The sequence below is a fragment of the Mus caroli genome, unplaced genomic scaffold, assembly GCF_978045245.1.
Source record: "Mus caroli unplaced genomic scaffold, Mus_caroli_1 scaffold_10, whole genome shotgun sequence".
Classification (NCBI taxonomy): domain Eukaryota; kingdom Metazoa; phylum Chordata; class Mammalia; order Rodentia; family Muridae; genus Mus; species Mus caroli.
This window is the reverse complement of record NW_028227265.1, coordinates 54,668,294-54,689,963: the sequence shown is the minus strand read 5'-3', so window position 1 is coordinate 54,689,963 and position 21,670 is coordinate 54,668,294. Positions and strand designations below refer to the sequence as shown.

The 21,670-nt window shown below is 44.8% G+C and overlaps 2 protein-coding genes across 6 annotated transcripts in view; both read left to right on the top strand.

The window, feature by feature from the left end:
• The window catches only part of Hmgxb4 (HMG-box containing 4), a 38,708-nt gene extending 28,757 nt beyond the window's left edge, over positions 1-9,951 (top strand). For all 4 annotated transcript variants that reach the window (XM_085843808.1, XM_085843810.1, XM_085843809.1 and 1 more), the window contains 5 exons: positions 1,996-2,060; positions 3,390-3,495; positions 4,183-4,352; positions 9,008-9,130; positions 9,548-9,951. In XM_085843808.1, the coding sequence (XP_085699934.1) occupies positions 1,996-2,060; positions 3,390-3,495; positions 4,183-4,352; positions 9,008-9,130; positions 9,548-9,592 (509 nt within the window). In that variant the 3' untranslated portion in view covers positions 9,593-9,951. The remainder of the gene's footprint in view (positions 1-1,995; positions 2,061-3,389; positions 3,496-4,182; positions 4,353-9,007; positions 9,131-9,547) is intronic.
• A 369-nt stretch (positions 9,952-10,320) lies between these two features.
• Positions 10,321-21,670, top strand: part of Tom1 (target of myb1 membrane trafficking protein) — a 37,756-nt gene continuing 26,406 nt past the window's right edge. The window contains exon 1 of one of the 2 annotated variants that reach the window (XM_085843812.1): positions 10,321-10,415. Coding sequence is in view for 1 of the 2 variants with exons in the window: in XM_021169450.3 (XP_021025109.1) it covers positions 13,327-13,378 (52 nt within the window). In the remaining variant the exon portion in view is untranslated. Of the gene's footprint in view, positions 10,416-13,228; positions 13,379-21,670 lie in introns of those variants that run through there. The other variant, XM_021169450.3, reaches the window with a different exon arrangement.

Genomic DNA, 21,670 nt, shown 5'->3' with positions numbered 1-21,670 from the left:
CCTTTAATTTACCCTGTATATTGTTTGTTTGTTTGTTTGTTTGTTTGTTTGTTTGTTTGTTTGTTTGGAAACAGGGTTTCTCTGTGTAGCCCTGGCTGTCCTGGAACTCACTCTGTAGACCAGGCTGGCCTCGAACTCAGAAATCCACCTGCCTCTGCCTCCCAAGTGCTGGAATTAAAGGCGTGTGCCACCATCGCCCGGCTTTATCCTGCATATTAAAGGGGTGTGTGTGTGTGTGTGTGTGTGTGTGTGTGTGTGTGTGTATCAGAGATTGATGATATCAGATACCTCTATCAATTGCCCTCTACCTCATTTTTATTTACTATTAGTATTTTGTTGTTTTGCTTTCTATTATGTAGCTGTGGCCATTCTAGAACTAACTCCCTATGTAGATCTGGCTGTTCTTGAACTCACAGAGCCACCTGCCTGGGATCAAAGGTGCCCCACTATGCCCAGCTCTAGCCTATTTTCTATTGAATTTTATGTATTATTTTGTGTGTGTGCATGTGCGCGTGCATGTCAGTAGAGATCAGAGGATAACTTGTAGGAATCAGTTCTCCAAACCATGTGTGAGATCGAGCTTAGTGGTGAGTGTCTTTACTCTCAGCCATTTTTGCCTGCCTCTCTTAGTTTTTGAGGCAGGGTCTCTTTTTGGTTTTTTCTAGAGCCCTAGCTGTCCTGTAACTCACTTTGTAGACCAGGCCGGCCTTGAATTCAGAAATCCACCTGCCTCTGCCTCCCGAGTGCTGGGATTAAAGGTGTGCGCCACCACCACCACCCGGCGAGGCAGGGTCTCTTATTTAGCCTAGAACTCATCTATTCTGCTAGGCTAGAGGGCTACTGAACTCCAAGGTTCCTTGTATTTCTGCAGTGCTGAGATTCTAGACGTTCTTGCAGAACTGAGGAAATACATTTATCTTTTGTTTGAGACAGGGGCACATACTGTAACCTAAGCTGTGGTAGCTGTTTCAGCTTTCCTGACATTATGGGCCACTGCAGCTAGTTTCTAAACTCCCACAAGTGGCTTTTAAATTCTCGTAAAATTTTACATTTACAGTTTTGGGGAATCTGAATTAAGTTGTCAGGGTTATATGACAAGAACTATACCCATAGAGCCACCTTCTTAGTATGTATTTCTTAACCAATAAAAGAGGAAAGTATAGGAGACTGGCAAGATGGCTCAGTGGTTAAGAGCGCTGACTGCTCTTCCAAAGGTCCTGAGTTCAAATCCCAGCAACCACATGGTGGTTCACAACCATCCCTAACAAAATCTGATGGAGTATTTGAGGACAGCTACAGTGTACTTACATATAATAAATAAATAAATCTCAAAAAAAAAAAAGAGGAAAGTATAAATTAAACAGATATAAGAGCCAGGCCAAAAGAAAAAAGAAAAAAAAAAGAAAAAAACAGAGAAACCTTGTCAAAAGAGCCAGACCCTCTATAACCTCTGGGTTGGGGAGACTAACCTAAAAAGATCACAGGTTTCAGACCAACCTAGGCTATATAGCAAGATCTTGTCTCAAAGAAACAATGTATCATTGCACCTAAATATGCAAAATATGCATTTTATTTCTAAGAGCATAGACTTTTCCTTGAATTCCCTTTCATCTGTACTGTAGTGTTAGTTCTTATCTGTGCTAGCACTTAGATGGGCAGACACCGGCCTGACCTTACACAGTTCACTTTATGTCACAGTCCCCTTGAGCTTATGTAGAAAATGACTTTCCACTCTACCCTGCAAAGGTGCTATGAAAAATTAGACATTGCCAGGCATGGTGTGACAGGCCTTTAATCCCAGCACTTAGGAGGCAGAGGCAGCTGGGTCTCTTGAGTTTGAGACCAGGCAGGGCTGTACAAAGAAACCCTGTCTCAGTAGTAATAAACGAAGAAATCTGCTCCTCCAATCCTTTTCTAGTGTCTGCTTCCCCAGACTTCTGCTTTCTTACAGTTCTGTGTTTTTGTTTGTTTGTTTTTTTAACTCTTTTATATCAGATTTTGGGGAACTTAGTAAAAAATTGGCTGAAGTATGGAAGCAGTTGCCAGAAAAAGACAAACTGGTAAGTATATTTTATTATGTAGGTTTCAATGTGTTTTACCTGCCAGCCACACAACCCTGAGACAGTGAGAAAGAAGCAATAGCAGTAGTTAGCAGAGGACATGGCCACTGTTGTTATCAGGCTATTCTTGCTATAAGAAGACTGCCTTTTTCTACTGGTGTCTACTTTTTGTCCCCAAACCAGACTTAAATAAAATAAAAACACCCTGGTTGATTAAAATATTCCTAAAAGAAAATCTACAGTTATAGTGCCCTACTGCAAGTGCCAGTCAGTCATAGTCTTAGGGGCTGACGACCATCACCTTCTAGATTCCCTTAGCCAGACTCTGGGTCTCCATTCTCATCAGCCATTTGCAATATATTCTATGAAGAACTAATAAGACTTCTGGGTATGGGTGACTCATGCTTATAATTCCAATGCTTAGTAGACTGAGACATAAAGGTTGAAGATTGGCCAGCTCAGGATGGGTGGGGCGGGGAGGGAGAGATAGATAGATAGATAAAAAACAAGTCTGTCTTAAAAAACAAAAAGAAAAGTAGTAGAGCCAGTGACAGTGAAGACAGTAACAGTTCCGTCTGATTCATGTAGTCAGGTCCCAGTCAGCGTAAGTGGCAGTTATGGCATCTTAGGGTTCCATTGCTGTGAAGAGACACTATGACCAAGGCAAACAACTGGGGCTGGCTTACAGTTTCAGAGGTTTAGTCCATTATTAACATATCAGAAAGCATGGCAGCTGGCAGACATAGTGTTGGAGGAGCCAAGGGTCCTACGTCTTGACCTGAAAGCAGAGAGGAGGAGACTGTCTTTGCGCGTTTGGTGGCGCTTGAGCACTAGAAGACTTCAAGGCCTGCCTACACAGTGACACACTTCCTCCAACAAGGCCACACCTCTTTACTAATACTACTTCCATGGGCCAAGCATATTCAAACCACCACATACGGGAACAAGAATTATCATTCTTACTTTGAAGAATAGCTTTTTTAAATAAAAGTAACTCTTTTCCACCCAGATGATTCTTGATAGCTTGTTGTTTTCCATTGCCAGGCAAGTTAGAGGAAGTGGCTAGCCACTGGACATTACTGTACTGAGCCAGATTTTCCGCTGTATGACCTACCTACATGTAATTTTAAAGTACATTGAGACTTGACCCTTGGCACTGAAGAATGGGTGCTTGTAGTCCTGCTGACATTTAAGATATCAGCTCATCAGCCTTGAAGCTACTAAGATTCAAACTTACTATTTGCCCACTCTCCACCTTCTCCCAGCTCCTTGCTCCCTTTCTGTTTCCTCTTTTGCCTTTCTTAATTCTGTGTGGGTGATCTGTTGCAGATCTGGAAGCAGAAGGCTCAGTATCTGCAGCACAAACAGAACAAAGCTGAAGCCACAACTGTGAAGAGAAAAGCATCCAGTGCAGAAGGTTCCATGAAAGTCAGAGGTAGCAGACACTTTTCTCTACTGCTTTGCTAGGAGGCTGGGAGAGCAGACAGCTTATAATAGAAGGAGGCCTTGATACCTTCGTATTACTGAATATGACAGGCTGCATAAAAGTAGTTCAAATTTAGAAACTGTAAGAAGTCACAGACTTCGCTGAAAAGATCCAGAAAGTAAGCCAGGGGTCAGGCCTTCTGCTTCCATGTAATGCAGCAAGCAGGAGAATGCAAGTTCAAGCCTTAGCAACATAGCAGATGTAGTAGACAAGTCTGGACTACACTGAGACTACAACCTCTTTAAAAAATAGAAAGGATCCAGAAAGTGAATGTTACAACATTTGTGTGTTACATGCATTCCCAGTCACACATGCATGTGGTTTGTTTTTGTTTGTTTGTTTGTTTTTCTTACAGCCCTTTAATGTATATAGCTAGGGGCTAGAGAAATGGGCCCTATGGTTGAGAGCACCAGCTGTTCTTGCAAAGGACCAAGGTTCAAATCCCAGTCTCTTGACTTGCTCACAGCAGGCTATAACTCCAGCTCCTGGAGCTACAATGCCCTCTTCTGGCCTCTATGGGCACTGCATTTATGTGGATAGGTTAGCTAATACCTGGTACATAGGTTTCAAGAGGGAAAACAGTCATTATTGTTGACTATGAGGGCCATAGGCAAATTTTCATCCTCCTCTTCTCAGCCTCTTCTGTAGGAATACTGTCACCCCAAAAGAAGTCCCCACCCACCACAATGCTTTTGCCAGCTTCACCAGCCAAAGCTCCTGAAACAGAGCCCATTGATGTCGCTGCTCATCTCCAGTTGCTGGGAGAGTCCCTCAGCCTCATTGGACACCGCCTACAGGAGACAGAGGTAAGCACCACGTTCATCAGCAGGGTTCCTGTTTCTTAGGCTGTTTAGATCCATGTTTATTTAATGAGCAACTACTTTATGTAAAATTATGCCGTGGAACCCACAGTGTGGTGAAAATTTTCAAAAGATTTGGGAGTTTACCTATCTGCTCTCAGAGTTTATGGATTCTGTAGAAAGTGTTGCTAAAAGAAGTCAAGATATGGGCTGGTGAGATGGCTTAGCGGGTAAGAGCACCCGACTACTCTTCCGAAGGTCCAGAGTTCAAATCCCAGCAACCACATGGTGGCTCACAACCATCCGTAACGAGATCTGGCGCCCTCTTCTGGAGTGTCTGAAGACAGCTACAGTGTACTTACATATAATAAATAAATAAATAAATAAATCTTTAAAAAAAAAAAAGAAGTCAAGATACCTGTAGTTAGGTTTTAGTCTTTAGAAGTTCAGTAGAAGTGTTAGATAGATGGCTCTGCTGTTAAAAGCACTGGCTGCTCTTCCCGAAGACCAGGATTCAAATATCAGCACCCACAAGGAAGGTCACAACAAACTCTGATCTGGTGTTTTATTCAGGCCTACTTAGGCACTACATGCATGTGGGGCACAGACAAACATGCAGGCAAAGCACCCATACATATAAACTTGTTTGTTTTTGTTTTTCAAGATAAGAGTTTCTCTTCGTAGCTTTGACTATCCTGGAACTCATTCTGTAGACCAGACTGGTCTTGAACTCAGAGATCCGCCTGCTCTTGCCTCCTGAGTGCTGGGATCAAAGGCAAGCATTGCCGCTGCCACCACCTGGCTCATATAAAATAACTCTTAAAAAAATTAAGTGGGGGGGGCTGGAGAGATAGCTTAGTGATTAAGAGCAATGACTGTTCTTCCAGAGGACCTGAATTCAATTCCCAGCAACCACATGGTGGCTCACAACGGGATTGGGTATACTCACATACATTAAATAGATAGATAGATAGATAGATAGATAGATAGATAGATAGATAAGTCCTTTTTTTTCCTTTTTTTTTTTTTCTGAGAGAGAGAGAGAGAGAGCTATAAATTAATGTTTTAAAAAAATTAGGAGAGGCAGGCGGATTTCTGAGTTCGAGGCCAGCCTGGTCTACAAAGTGAGTGCCAGGACAGCCAGGGCTACACAGAGAAACCCTGTCTCGAAAAACCAAAAAAAAAAAAAAAAAAAAAATTAGGTAGAATCTAGGCATACCAGCTCAGCCCCTTAATCCCAGAACTCAGGAGACTGAAGCAGAATTCCTGCAAGTTCAAGATCAGCCTGGACTACAGACTGAAATACTGTTTGAAAAATAAATAAATAAAATAAATAAGCCCAAGTAAATTAAAATGTGAAAAGCTTAGTTGACATCCTGGTACTTTGTAAGAACAGGATTGTTCAGTGTAATTTCTGTAGTTTGAATGATCAGACAAGATTATATAGGGAGAATAGTTCCCAACTGTCTCTGAAAATCATAGCGTTCAGAGCCAGAGGTGGGAGGATGATGTCAAGTGTGAGGTCAGCTGGGGCTATACAGTGAGACCCTACCTTTAAAGAAAGGTGCTAGGGAAAAGCTCACAGGGCTTAACCCTACACAGAAAACTACAGACAACTAAGGACTGCTGAAAGGAGAAGAAATAGTCTTCCCCAGGGAAGAGCACACCGTTTGGATATCCAATACCAATGGGTCAGCTCTGTAAACACACCAGTAATATACAAACCGAGCAGATTATATTTATGTGTTTAGGAGAAAAATACACACCTGCACCCCTATATGCATTACAACAGTTAATGACTTTTTTAAAAGCTATGAATTTGAAAGGGGGTGGGGGGTATGGGAGGATTTGGTGGGAGGAAAGGAGAGGGGGAAATGATGTAATTATATTACAATTTCAAAAAATGAAAGATGTATGTTCACCTTAAATCTCAGCACTTGGGAAACAGAGGCAGGCAGATCTCTGAGTTTGAGGCCAGCCTCTACATAATTTTAGGGCAGCCAGGGTACACAGAGTTTGAAAAAAACTAAAAGAAAAAGAAAGTGGGCTGGAATAGGGCACAGCTGCTCTCCAGCAGATACAGATTTAATCCCCAACACCCGTGTGGCGGCTCACAAATGTCCCTATTGCCAATTCCAGGGACTCCAAACACCCTCTTTAACCAAGCACAAACATGGTACACAGACATACAGTCTTTTGGTGCTGTTTAATTAAAACTAAAGGAAGAAAAGAATGTAGACAATAAATGGAGCTGTAGTGTGTATTTAGGTTGTACAGTGCTGTGGACCTGACAGAAGTCTATACTTCTGAGATTTCATTTCAGAGGGTTCATTTCTAACTCTTCTGCCCTTTAGCTAACTCAGTAGTGTGGCAGTTCAGTTTTCAGCCTGGAGACATTTCAGCAAAGAAATTATTATATGCTACTGAAAGGCATTTTTAAGTTAGTCAGTGTAGAAATATAAAAGCTAATGACTTGTTTTTATGCAAAAGCTAAATTACCATTCAACAGACAAAATGGCAAAAGCCACAGGTGTTGAATCTATATCTGCGTTCTTTGGCTATTTTCTAAAAAGTCAGTAGGTGTTGAAAAAAAATGTGTGCATTCTTATAAATATTCAAATACCTGGATAGGTAAAAGTATTTCCAGAATTAAATATACAGTGATCTTTATTTTATTTTCACATTAAAAGTTGAAAATTAAATGGTTTTATGTACCATTCATTTTCCAGATTTTCCAAATAGTTCTTTTTTATTTGGCAAAAAGTTTTGAGTTCTCAGATTATTCCAAGAACTTACTTAGTAGAAAAATCTAAATGTCTATTTGTTGTCTTAGGGATGCTTATAGTCTAACTGGAAAGACAATTATGTGATTTACATCTTACACATATATATGTAAGAGCTGCTTTGCGGGTTTGCGAATACACCACAGGCTCCAGCCACTCAGCTGCATGCCTAAAACCACAGGCATCACTTACACCTATTCAGAAACAGTGAAAGCATGGTGGTTGACCTGGTACCAGAGATGGCGACTAGAACTAATAAGCAGATTGCCCATGCAGCATGGACGTTATTAATGACATCATGCTATTCCAACAGCATATGTGCAATATAGAATTGGGAATTGAGGCTGAGTGGTGAGCACACCTGTAACCCCAGAAATTAAGAGGGGAAGGCAGGAGGATCACAAATTTGAGATCAGCAGCAATACATAAGAACAAACAGTAGCAAATCTCTTCCTGCCCCAAAATCCTGAGCAACTGCAACCATGCAAGGGGAAACTGAATTTAAGGGGTGGTTACCATAACCAGAAAGGGAAAAAAGTTCACACATTCTATTAGTACTTATCTTTTGTAGCAGTCTTCATAAATGTTTCATGAGCCAAAAGTTCACCCTTTTATCACAATACAGGACTAGTGGCTCTTAATACTCCACACAGTTTTGGACCCATAACTATCTAAAACATTTTCATTACTCTAGAAAGTAACTTCAAGCCCATTAGCAGTCATTTCTCATTGCGTGTGCTGTGTGCAGTACTTATAGTACATAACCCACACGTGAGAAGTACAAGAATGCAGTGTCCATGGAGGCCAAAGGAGGGCGTCCATTCCCTGGAGCTGAAGTCACAGGGAGTTAGGAACTACCATGTGGGTGCTGGGAATCGAGTCTTCTAGAAGAGCAGCCTGTGCTCTTAACTCCTGAACCATCTCTCCAGTCCCATGATTTTTATCTAATACACTGCCTAGTGGATATGTAACTTAAAATAGTTGAAGTTCCTATATGTCACTTAACATATGCATACCACACTTTCAGGAATACTGATTTACATAACTCATTAATGTAGACATTAAATATCTGAGCGTTGTTATCATAAATTTACACAACTGTCAGTACCAAAAATAGAGCTCAACTGTCCTTCCCCTCCATGAGCAGCTCTCCTGTTAGGAATTGCTGTTAGTAATTACAAGCCTTAAAGAACAGTGTCACCTAAGCATAGCACTATAGTTCTGCTGCTAGGAGCCTGACTCAGGAAGATGGCTGTCTCAAAAAAAGTGACTCGAGAAAAAGAAAGTAGTGTGCCAGGTTAGGGATGCCAAAGGCCTAGCAGAAGGGAGTGGGGTAGATAACTGGAAAGAGAAGTTGCAAACAGAAGACAGCACATTCCTGTTAACCCTGGAGTCTTTTGCAGAGGTCTGTTGAGGCTTTAAATGGGTCTTAAGAAGAGCCTTCCTGGTTAACTGTTACGGGGCAGGTATACAGCACATTAGGTAGGAAGAGGAGGTGAGCACCAAAGCCAGGTATCTTGGTGGACACTGAGATATTTGTAGTTCCTGTTTTGGAACTGTAGGGGTATTTTTGAGTAGGACGGGTGTAATTAGAGTTCCTATTGGCCTGAGAACATCTATTTTAGATAGTGATTGAAAGAAACCAGCACTGGGAAGAATGTACAGCAGCAATGTCATGTAGAGGTGGTAGAGACTCGTGGTTATTGAGATCTTGCTTGATTACATGAAGTGAATCCCAGTAGCCTGTGGGTCCAGCCTCTCACAGGTCCTCTGCTGTCCCCCACACTGCCGTCTGTTAGTGTGTTATTGAGAGGACATAAAGGAGAGCTGAACAGAGAGCAACTGAGAGTATGACTCAGTTGTCTGCTCTTCTTGCAGGGCATGGTAGCAGTATCTGGAAGCTTGTCAGTGCTCCTAGATTCCATTATCTGTGCTCTTGGCCCTCTGGCATGCCTGACCACACAACTACCTGAACTGAACGGCTGTCCTAAACAGGTCTTGGTGAGTTTTTTTGGTGGCGGTGGTGGTGGTGGAGGTGGTGGTGGTGGTGGTGGTGGTGGTGGTGGTGGTGGTGGTTTCCCTTACCTTTGGAGGGCTGGAGCCTTTGGGAGCCTTTCTACCCCTACCTTAATGAGCACTGCCCAGCACTCCTCATGAGGCGAATAGCACTATTACATACTGTCCACAGACCATGACAGTGTGTATCAGCTGCATGGTGTGATGTCAGTGAAACTAGAAAACATGCTGTTTTCCACAACACTACTCTGGAGAGAGCAGTCCAGTTTAGCCCTTGAGGAGCCGCAGCTGAAAGCAGCTGGTGGGTCTTGTCCACTTGTTCCCATCTCTCCCCTGAGCATGCCTTGTCTCAGGGACTGCAGTGAGGTGTGCCACAGCTGAGTCCTTTCTCCTTATTTACAGTCAAACACGCTGGACAACATTGCATACATTATGCCTGGACTGTGACTTCCAAGACGCCTGGGACAGAAGACTGTCTACCCCTTCGCTAGTTTATGTATAGATGACTGTTCCAGACCCTCCACTGACCTCTGGGTGTAGGTTTTAAATTTTTATAATCTATATATACGTATATAATGTACAGTATATACATAGGATTATAACTACTTTGCTTTTAATAATTTTATGAAATGGCAAAGGTTTAGCTAAAAGGAAACTTTAGCATGAATGTGGGCTTGGAATTATTTTTTTGTGGAAAAAAAATCTGCCTTAAAAAAATCAGTGTAATTTGGGGACTAGGGGCTTATTCTGGGTGCCATGTATATCTCCTCATAGACTGCTAAAATGTGATTTTTTTTTTTTTCCAAGCTTGGGTTTACCTCCAGACCCATCACTGACCATTTGCCTTACCTGTCTTAAAATCAGAAATGTAGTAAAGATCTTGGGAGGAGGCCAGCTAACTACAAACTTTTTGACATGGAGTAACCTGGGTGGGGAGGTGGAGCTTAGGTGGACTGGGTAGGGGACTCATTCCAATTCCTACTAAAGAGATATCTGTGTCTCCAGTTTTATTGTAACCACGGTACCACAAAGAGTCATCGGTACCATCGATAGCCTCAGTTATGTGATTCTTGGCAGCAGAGAAATAAATACCTTGGAGAAACCAAAGCTGTTGGTGCCACCTGTTGAACCTGCTTGTCTGGCCAGCAAGGCTTGGTGTATAAAAACCAAAGCTGCCATCTTCCACTAGCAGCATTGGTTGCCCAACACATCCTGAGAGATTCTGCTGCTTAGCGGCTTGGTGGTTCTTGGATCAGCTCTGGTTCCCCAGGTGGGTACACTGTGCTCTGCATTCCACACAGAGCTGGATCACAAAGAAGTTCTTGGTTCTCAGGAGGGTTATCTATATGTGCGTGTGAGTGTATATTTTAATTATGTGTATTTAACTCTTTAGAATTTCTTAGATTTTAATTTATCCTGTAAATTTCTGTATATATAATTTAATAACAAGCCTCCACCAGCAGGAGATTGTGGAGCATACAGATTTGTCATTTCTTAATGTCTGTCTAAAAGCTCCAAGACGTCCATATGTTAAGGTGTTGTGACTCAGAAAGGAACTTCATGGCCCTCAATAATGTTAGGAAAGTGAAATAGAAAGGAATGTCACCATTCCTAATTTCCCTTATTCCCAAAGACCCAGACCTGCTTCCCCATTAAAGAGAAGATAGCTGAGTGCTCCAGGGTTGCTTGGGAACTCGGTGAGAGATTCCCTTCCCTGCCAAAACCAAGCTGAGTTAATAACCATGCTTTCTTCTAATGGCCTGGATGGAACAAGGCAGCATCACAGTAAACCTTTGGGGACCATGTAGGCAGCTGGCATCCTAGGGAACTCCTTCCCATAGCCCGACTGCTGTCACAGCTAAGCTTCTCACAGGACTATGTCAGCTCAGAGCCGTTTTGAGATTTAATCTGAGAAATAGGGAAAGGAACAGGAATATGTGGGAACTGAAATCAAGCAGAGCAGAAATTTCTATTTGAGTTAACATGTCAGAACCTCATTTGACCCTGCAGAAGTTTCCTGTGAGAAATGGTATCAAGGAGAGGCCAGGGAAGACATGTGTTGTAGAGGAAGCAGCCAGTCCTCCATTGCCCTTGCTACAGACAGTAGTGAACTCCTAAGGAGAACCGGCTTTTTCGGGTTTGTTTTCCTCTGAAGCCTAGCCCTGTTGTATTTGTATTAAAGATTTGTACACATTTGTATAATAATCTGTACCTTGTGGTATTTGGTACTATTAGAGGAAAAATTTTGGATTCAGGCCTTCTTGCTGTTTTTATATCATTGTTTTATTTTGTTTTTTAAATAAATCCTAGTGGTTTGATCCAAATCCTATTACAGTTGTATAAAGAAACAATATTTTGTACCTATATTAAAGATCTCATTTTTAATATTTATAGTCCAGTCTTAGCTGTCTTTTCCCTAATTGGGCTAATCGTAGTTGGTATAACTCTACTCTACCCTGACATTTCTCTATAAGGGAGTGGGGGCTGAAGAGATGGTTCACTGGTTAAGAATATTTCCTGCCCTTGATAAGGACCCAAGTTAGATCCCAACACTCATCCAATTGAATGTAACTCCAGTTCCAGAGGATCAGTCACCCTCTGTAGCCTCCTTAGGCACCAGCACACAAGTGCATATACCCCCCACACACACACACAAACATAATTAAAATTTTAAAACCAAATCCTGAAATAAAGGTTAAGTTACCATGTTCCTACCTATCCTGGGCCATGCAGCCCTTGGGGCTCAGGTTGAACACACCTTATATGTAAAGGCTCTCAAATATCATTTGCATGTATTATAAAAGGAGAGAATATGATAGTTGTGGCATAGCAAATGAAACCATTTACAATATGCTACTGGCCTAAATCAAGAAGTATCCATCAATCTTTTGTCAGAGTTGCATGAAAATTCTATGCCAAAAAACAGACAGTTCATATCCCAGCAGCTTTCCAGAGTCTTGTCTATTTTAAACAACAACAACAACAAAAATGTGATGTCACCTCCTTGTCTCTGAATCTATAGCCACATGGCCTGAAGTAAATATGTGCTAATACTGTGAACATTGAAATATGGAAATTTGACCTTTCATGGTTAAGGAAAAAGTTAATGGAAAAACAAGATGTTAAAAGTCAAGATGTTAAGTAGCAAAAAAAAAAAAAAAAAAAAAAGGCTGCATGTTATGATGCACATACTTCTTTAATTCCAACACCCCAGGGATCTGAGTTTGAGACCAGACAAGGGAGATTGTCAAAAAAAAAAAAGGGGGGGGGGGATGCAGCACTGGCTTTCAGTGTGGCAAAGTCCTAGGTATGAGCCCTGCCAAAATGGAGGAGGAAGTGAGATGGCCCACAGTACTTGTTTAATCTCAGATTAAATGTGGTGAGAGAATCAATTCCTCCACATTTTCTTCTGACCTCTCTGTATGCACCATGGAACACACATAGAGTTAAAAAAAATTTACAAGTTTAAAGCATAATGACTTACAAAACGATACAGCAAGGAAGAAGCAACCATCATGGAATGCCTTTTGAGTGATTTTCATGTCACCTCAATACTCTGAAAGCATTACATTATGGATATTTACAGCTGAGGGGAACAGATAAAGAAAAAGCACTTCTCCGGTTTGCCAGCTAAGAGCCAAGGCAGATGAGGTGGCTTATGAGGTAAAAGCATTTGCCACAGGACCGGCAGTTCATTCTCTGTCTCAAGGGAGCAAAAACCCAGGCCCTTGCCTCCTCTGGCTCTTGGGGCAGGGAGACATCAAATGGAAATTTCGAGTCCGACTTGGGCAAGGAGGCTGTCATCCTCAGGGCTTGGTCCCCAGGACTGAAGGCTAAGACACTAATACTAATACCTGTCTGAGTATGCGTAACCTGACCCAGGTCTTTCCCTGGCCAGAGACCCAGTTTCAGGATGTAAAGACTTCTAGGCTCCACAGTGGTGCGCACTGAAACTTCAGGGGCGTGGCTTAGAAGCCGGCCCTCCCAGGCCCCGCCCTGGTGTGGCGTCAGCCACGGCCCGGGGGCAACCTAGTAGGGGGCGGGGCCTCGTGGCTGCGCTCCAGAGCCCCCGCCTGCCGGCACCACCCCGCGGGCTGGCCAACGGGTCACGTGGCGGGTCGGCGGCGCCGGCGGTTGCTGTCACCTGATTCTGGGAGCTGGTGGCAGCGGTAGCCGCGGCAATGGACTTTCTCCTGGGAAATCCGTTCAGCTCTCCGGTGGGACAGCGGATCGGTGAGTCCCCCGAGCCGCGCGCAGTCCCACCCCTGTGTGCCGCTCTGGCCTCGGCCCTGGGACCTGTCGGAGTCCACAGTCTGGCAGACAGGAGGGAGGCTAGGCTGGTGAGGCTGGCGCGGCGCTCTGGGCTCCGCCCACCCTATGACCCACCTGATTGACAAGAACACGGGCCAATCGGAAGTCTTATGTGGGGATTGATGCTTGGTGTAACCAATAGGCAGTGGAAGAAGGCGGTCCTGGGCGGATGTGGTTCAGCCAATGTGTGCGTTCTGGGGTCCGAGTAGAGGGAGAAAGTTTGGGTTAAAGGGACTGCTGTGGTGAGAAGGCGTTGGGCCGCGCCACCACCGCGCGCGCTCATATTAAGAGCCCCTCCCGGGCTGGCGGCGTCTGGGTCATTCGCTGCGTCACCGACTCTTCACATTCCGAGACGCCGGGATGTCTAGATTCGGCCGCGCCTCTGTCCCCATGGTCAGGAGTCTCGGGTTTATGTGACGTCGCCCCCGTGATGGTCCTCGCCCATAGTTAAAGGATCATGACCCAGCCTTCCTGGACTTGTTTGATCATTAAATGCATTAATAAGAGCGAAGCACTGAGGATGTTTCCTGGCACATGGCTAACGCCTGTCATTGTCAACGTGTTACCACCTATTGGGGCTGGAGCCCATGGGAAGGTGCCGGCTCCCAGCACCTACTCTCGGGCGAAGGCCAGGCGGCGACATTTCCCCCACGAAATGACACCCATACCCCCATACCTGAAGGGTCCCGACGGCATTGTGAAATTGGGAAGGCCGGATCTGAAAGCTAAGGCTTCCCCTGAAATTGTTAACCCAGCTCTGTGTTGTAACCACCACTGCAGCTGTTAGTAGCTCTTTTAAGGTTCTCATCAGTTCTCTGCAAGGGAGCTCTGATGCCTGAAGCCCAGGTGCTTCACCAAAACCCCACCAAAAATCGTTGTTTGAGACCTGGAAAGAGAAGGCAGATTTCCTATGTAAAACAGGCAAATTAGTCTGGCCTTCAAAGCCAGCCTCAAAGTCCTGAGACTTTTTGGATAAAGTCTTTTGGGTTCAGTCTTTTAAACTGCCTGTCAGTTCAAAGCTCAGCATCTCTCCCTGCCCTGAAAGTTGCCTGCCTTGGGCAAGAAATACTTCTGGGTAAAAGTACTGCTACATCAGTACCTCGGAACACTGACTAAATCTCACTGCTGGACCCTTTCTGCCTTGGGGTTCATGTCAGAATAAGTGTAGGGTTCCCAGTTCTCTTTGCAACTGGCTGGGAGACCACGCGTTTTGACATTTCCCACCAGAAGCAGTGGTTCACATCTGTAATCCTATACCCAGGAGACTAAGACAGGAGGATTGACACAAAGTCCCAGGCTAGCTGATTCTGAAATTAGTTGCAGGGTAGCATAAGCTGCAGAGTAAGACCCAAAACCAAGTGAATTGAGACGAGATGGCAAAGCTGTAAAAGAGCCAGGTGTGGTGGCACATGCCTATAATCCCAGCACTCAGGAAGCTGATGCAGGATGATTTTGAACTCAAGTCCAGCCTGGGCTCAGAGACCCTACCTTAAAGAACAACAACAATATCGGTGTTACATACTCTTCCGTGTATAGAGATAGAAGCACTGGAGATTAAGTCTGCATTTGTTTTTGAGACGGGGTCTCGCAGTGTTGACCAGTTGGTCAGAAACTTCAGGACTCAAGAAGTCGTCTCCCATCAGCTTCCAAGTAGAGAAGACCTGACTGGCTGTGATGCTTGATGACAAGCAGGTTTTAGCTGCTTGTGTTTTTATAATCCAAGCCCCTCTTTGCTGCAGGAGTAAAGTGGTATCTTCCCAGGTCTGCTGACTTCCTGCCCTGAGAGTGGAGTCTCATAGAATTGGCATCCTAGAGGATAGCAGTCATTAAGTGGTGTTAATCAGAGCCCAGTGTCACTGGCCTCACAATTCACATACACCTTGATAATTGCTGGTCTCACAGTCTGGAGTGCTGCCATGCCACATGCTGCCATGGGCTCATTCTTGGAAGCACTGGGCACCATCACCTCCTCCCTGAGGCCGTTTCCCAACTCCTCATCCAATCTCTGCTCTTTTGTTCTGTCCTCAATCTGTTACCAGTAGGCACAAAACAGCTCTAACCTCAAGAGAAATCAGAGATAGTTCATCCTATCCCTGGATCAAATATGAATTGCCGTGACCCAAGAACACATATTCACATCACACCAAATAGCATGGTCCAATGTGGAGATGGTTTCCTGTTTTTGTAGCCGCAGAGAACAAAAGCAAGCTCTAAATCAGACACTGGGGTTACAGCAAAGCATAAAAATCTATGCTACATGTCTCAGGTGCTAGCTGATGACATTTCTAACTCTTGGGTTGGTGGACACTAAGTTTTCTATTAACTTATTCCAAAAGGAGTAAGTTACCTGGTAAGTCACAGAAATGTTAGGTCAGACACAGAGATGAGCAATAAGTAGTTACTAAATGATCTAAAGCAAGGTAATTTGTCTCAAGATCTGCAGCATTCCAACTCTCCACAATCACACGGTTGTAATCAACCTTCTAACATCTTTAACACAGGTGTAGCTTTCATGGGAACTTCAGTTTGTAAACTTGAACTCTCTTGCTTGAGGGAAGTTATAAGAAAGCTGGTCCCTCGGTGAGTGACTGTGCAGTGAGAGGGTATGGGAAGCAGCTCCTGCTCGCTAGTGCTCTTTTTCCACCTCCATCACACTGATAACATCACCGTCCCTGCAAGTCTGTCTTTAACTTGGCTTGAGTTGAGTTCAATCCCTCCCTTTCCTGATGCCTTAGCACCTAGAAGGAGGTGAACAAAAAAGAAAAAAGGAAGGATGTGGCTGGTCTTGAGGATGGGGGAGGAGAATGTTTATTGTAAATAAAAGAGAGCGCATGACCAGAAGTGTCTGGGAGAATCCAGGGTGAGTGTGGGTAGACTGCGCTGGGTCTTGTGCAGAGCCTCTGCTCTGCAGGGAGCAGAGCCAGGCCAAGGGTCCTGCAAGGTAAAGGTAGATGAAAAAAGGCCAGATAGCCAAAATTACTACATTGTATAGGGAAGGAAGTCTAAGCTAATACCTGCTCTGGAAAAATTTAGGGCAGGGGTTGGGGTGTGCTAGACAGAAGGGCCCTGCAACAGGTAGGGACTGAAGGATGCTGGGAGAACCTGACTGCCAAATCCACTTTGATATGTTAAATAGGCACCTGAGGCCTATTTATCTGTCCCAGGTCTGAGACCTAACAGGAGGGAGAGAAGCCTAGCTACTCAGTGTCACTCAGTGTTCTCTCTTGTCCCTGAACACACCAGTCTACTCAGGTCCTAGTTTGAGTTTATATTAGCAGAACCCTGCAAAATTAATCTGTGCTACCACAGATTAGAGATAATGATGAGTTTTCACCCACCTCCAAGTCACTCAGGCCAACTCCAGGAGACCTCCACAGAGGCGCCAGCAGGCTGTGGGCCTGAGGGTCCAGTGGCTTATACCAGGTAGTAGCACAGAGTCGTCTTTCAAGAGGACAGAGCTTACTGTGGAAGAGATTTCCCCCTTCCATTTCTGGCTGTCCAGTGATGCTTAGAAGCCAACTGCAGGTGCCCCCACAGATATGGGCAGTTCCTGGGTACCAGTCTCAGGGAGTTAGGACACTGGAGCTCAGACTGAGGCCAGGCCTGGGCGAGGAGGGCAAGATAAAGAGCATACACCTATAATCCCAGTACTCAAGAGACTGAGACAAACCAATTGCCATGAGTTTGAGGCTAGCTTGGGCTACAGAGAAAACTTGTGTTTTCAAAGTGCACACACACACTCTCACATACACACACATGTGCACATACAGGTAGATCTGTCCTTGGATTCCCAAAACCTCCTCAGGCCCATAGACAGGAATCAGAAATTAATGACCAGCATCAGGGTCCTGGGGTTCCTTTGGAGCAGAGGCAGGAAACCCACAGACTAGACTGTGTTGTAGCTGTTGGGCTGGCTCAGGAGAGGAACTCTCAGTCCCTGTCTGCTTCTGACTCTTGCAGCCCTATCTATAATGGAACACAGAGACACCCCCATCCCCTCTCCTGCCCAGAGGACTGGTGAACAGCAGCTGAAAAGCAATGAAAATGAGGACATGTTAGTGCTACATGGCACAGAGAGGTGATGTGCTATTCCAAGAGGAAGTCAGTGCCAGGCGGCAGCCAAGCCTGGACCTGTCAGAGACTGACTAGGTAGGGGTCAAAGAAGAGAACTTCAGAGGACTCACTTGGCTGTCAGGGTAGACTATACCAGGCTTACTCTCCAAAGGGCCACACAGTAAATTCTCAAGACTTTAGAGGCCATCTGGTCTCTTAAAATACTCAACAACATCGTTGTTGCAGAGAGAGCCAAAGACAATAGGTAAAAGAATGGGTGTGGTCATGCTCCAATAAAACTATATGACCATGTATTTGAGTTCATGTCATTGCTATGTGTCATTAAACATTATTCTTCTCGGGTGTGGTACTGCATGCCTCTAATCCAAGTACTCAGGAGGCAGAGGCAGAGGCAGAGGCAGGCTGATCCAGGCCAGCCTGGTCTGCATAGTGAGACCCTATCTCAAAACAGTGTCTATGTGGGGTTTTGCCTTGGCTGGACAAATACTAGTAATGCCCAAGGTGACCTTGAGTCAGAACACTAGCTTTGTCACTTGGAGTAGGTTACTAACCTCACTATCTCTGGTTCCTCCTCTGTAAAAGGAGGCTAATAATAGCACCTGGCAGGTGGGGTTGCTGTGTATACAGTGTGTGGCATTTGAAGCACTTGGCTTGTGCCTGCCAGACCAGAGGCATCCACAGCTGTTAGCCCTGGGGATTCTTGTAGGTGGTGTCACTGTTCCTAGGGCACTCTTACTGACAGAGCTAAAGTAACAATGCAGGACCCTGACTCCAGTCCAGCTTGTGTTTTGGTCTTTGTGTCATTGAGATATGAGCAGTCACTGGCTGGGTGGCTGCACATTCACAGGCTGGTCAGGTTTCAGGCAGTGGGGTGGAGCCAGTTCTCCTGGGGATTGAAGGCTCAGCCTGACTGTGGATTGAGCTGGTAAATAGGTTTTGTTCTCACATGGAACACTGAGAAATAAGAGTAAAATCCTATATTTCTGGTCTTGAGGGTGGTGTGCAGGCAGCTAAACTAAAACCCTCAGGATGTAGCTAACTTGGGGCTGCCATTCCTAAAAACACTGGAATTCAGGACACTGACTCTAGCCCTCTGACGAGGTTCTGATCTAGGCCAGGGCTCTCAAACTGCCACATTCCTCTGCCGCCTCCTGACCTTCTGTATCTGTGTGCCTCCTTTATCATTTCCATGGTGCTTTCCTCTAATTGCCTCGTTTACGCTCCTTTAGTTCCATCCTTCATAATTATGTCCATGATGTCATGACAGCAAGCACCCTTACCAATGAACCATTGCCCTCCATCATGTGGATGATCCGTAATCAGTGAAGACTTCCTGAAAGGATTGACATCCCCAGAGCAAGGGAAACTCTGCCAGCCACACGTCTCTGCAGTCTTGTTAGTGCGTGCCTTAAAGTTAAAATCAGTGAGCCCACTGCTATATGCACACTCATTTATTTATTCTCTCTCTCTGTCTCTGACTCTCTGTCTCTCTGTCTCTGTCTTTCTCTCTCTGTCTCTGTCTGTCTGTCTGTCTCTCTCTCAGTCTTCCATTTCTCTTTTATTTTTAGTGTGTGTGTGTTACATGGTACATGAATGCACATGTGTATATGTACAGTTCCGTGTGTATTTGTGTACCTGTGTTTGGAAGTCAGAGGTCAGTGTTAAATGTCTTCCTCGATTGCTTTTTTGAGAGTGACTGTCTCATTAAGCCTGGAGCACTCCCAATTTTGCAGACTACCTGTCTAGTAGCTCCTGGTGTTCTCCTGTCTCTGCCTCTCCAGTGCTGTGGTTACATGTACACACCAGATACCCAGCTTCTTATGTAGTGCTGGGATGGGAAGCCACATCAAGCCACATTGTTACACAGCAAGCACTTAGCCTTACCTTGTTTCTCCATTGCTCTGAGCTCTAACATATCTCAGAGCTCTCTCCACCTCCCATACTCAGGCTGTCCTCACATCTTGCTCAATCATGGGTGGGGTAGAGAATGTCACCAAGAGTCAGCCCTTGCATGGTCTTGGTCCCTCCTGCCTGAACAGTTTAGGAAACCCTCCTTTGTGTAACCAAAAGTTTCTTCAGCAAGGACTTAAGTTAGTTACATCTTCTTGAAAACTGTGCACTGAGGAAACAATATGCTCCTTAAGGTATTTTAAGGTTTCTCTTGTGGCCTGTGGTTTAAAAAAATGACAGGGGAGAGACAGCCAGGGTTTTAAGAAAGGACATTTCAGCAACTTAGGAAGCTGATAGACGTTTCCAGGCTGGATCTGGAAGGAAAGAATTGTTGATGTGGAAAGTAGGCTTCATGACAACTTGCTGACTAGAAAGAAAAAAAAAAAAAGTTGGCTACTGTATATAACTTTTAGAGTATTTTTTATGTGAAGGTTTGAAATTTTGGGCTGGTTTGTGGCTGATATTTTTGTGGTGAGTAACATTTGTTTTGGTGCTGATGCTGCAGTCAGTGGGCACAACATGCTTAACCTGCATCCTTTTTTTTTTTCTAAAGATTTATTTATTATTATACATAAGTACATTGTAGCTGACTTCTGACTCACCAGAAGAGGTGTCAGATCTCATTACCGGTGGTTGTGAGCCACCATGTGATTGCTGGGATTTGAACTCATGGCCTTCGGAAAAGCAGTCAGTGCTCTTACCCGCTAAGCCATCTTGCCAGCCCAACCTGCATACTTTCATCTCCTTCACACAACCCTTGGAAAGTGGGTACTTTAGGTACCCTATTCTGCAAAGGAGGAATGAGGCTCAGAAGGGCTAAGGCATTCACTCGGGGTCACACAGCCACTGACTGCTGAAGTCAGGACCTACAATGCAAATTGTCTATTCACATCCCATGTTTCTAGTCTCCCTCCTCACCACTGTCCTGCAGGACTGAAAGGGACTGACTCACTGGTCTTCTCCATGAGTCACAGGGTATTCATCTTGAGTGATGTGTGCACTCGTGGCTCCTGTCTTCCTGCATCTTCCATACCAATGTCCTCCTCAGGGCAGGGAGCTCTGCTGAGGGTACCAGCAGTGCAGATCTCTTTACCAGGAGAACAGAGCCTACAGGTACCTTCCAGGGACTCCCACTTGTGTTCAAGTAGCTAGGGATGAGTGAAAAGGGACAAGGAATGCAAAACAGTGTGAGCCTGGGGAGATCGTCTGTCACAGTAACAGGTCAACATGGTGTTCATGAATGTCATAGAACAGGTGTCCACAGAACCCTAGTATCTATTGTGGGCAGATGAGTTGCAGCCATCTCCTTGTGGATTCCCACACTGCACTTCTAGCTGCACAGCTAGTCTGCATCTCAGAGGGTTGGTCATTCAGAGTGGCTGGATAGAATCATGTCCAGAATTGACTTTCATTGGGAACAAGGATGTTAGGTTAGAGGGCAGATTAAGGAACCTGGACCAGGTGTGGTGGTGGCACATGCCTATAATCTCAGCACTTGGGAGGCAGAGGGAGGTGCAGCTTGTGAGTTTGAGGCCAGCCTGGTCTACAGAGTGAGTTCCAGGACAGCCAGGGTTGTTACATAGAGAAACATTGTTTTGAAAAAGAAAGAGGGGAGAGAGGGAGGGAGAGAGGGAGGGCTGGGCAATGGTGGTGCACTCCTTTAATCATAGCACTTGGAAGCAGAGGCAGGTGGATTTCTGAGTTCAAGGCCAGCCTGGTCCATAGAGTGAGTTCCAGGACAGCCAGGGCTACACAGAGAAACCCTGTTCGAAAGAAAGAAAGAAAGAAAGAAAGAAAGAAAGAAAGAAAGAAAGAAAGAAAGAAAGAAAGAAAGAAAGAAAGAAAGAATAAAGAGAGCGAGAGAGAGAGAGAGGGAAGGAAGGAAGGAAGGAAGGAAGGAAGGAAGGAAGGAAGGAAGGAAGGAAGGAAGGAAGGAAGGAGAAAGAACAAACTTGGAACCTTCTGATAGGTTGGGATTTTATCCAGTAACTATGAGGGATCAAGGAATGCCAGGTTTCATGGTGCTTCTCCTAACCACAGTGCTGTACAGGTGACCGTGCTAAAAATACAGCAGGAGCATCGCCCAGTTACTTAGCAAACAGGTCCTGCAGGCTTCATCCAGTGTAGAGAACTTGGAGACTCAGGAGCCGGTGCCCTCAGAGCCACTTTCACCCTAATGGAAGGGACAGA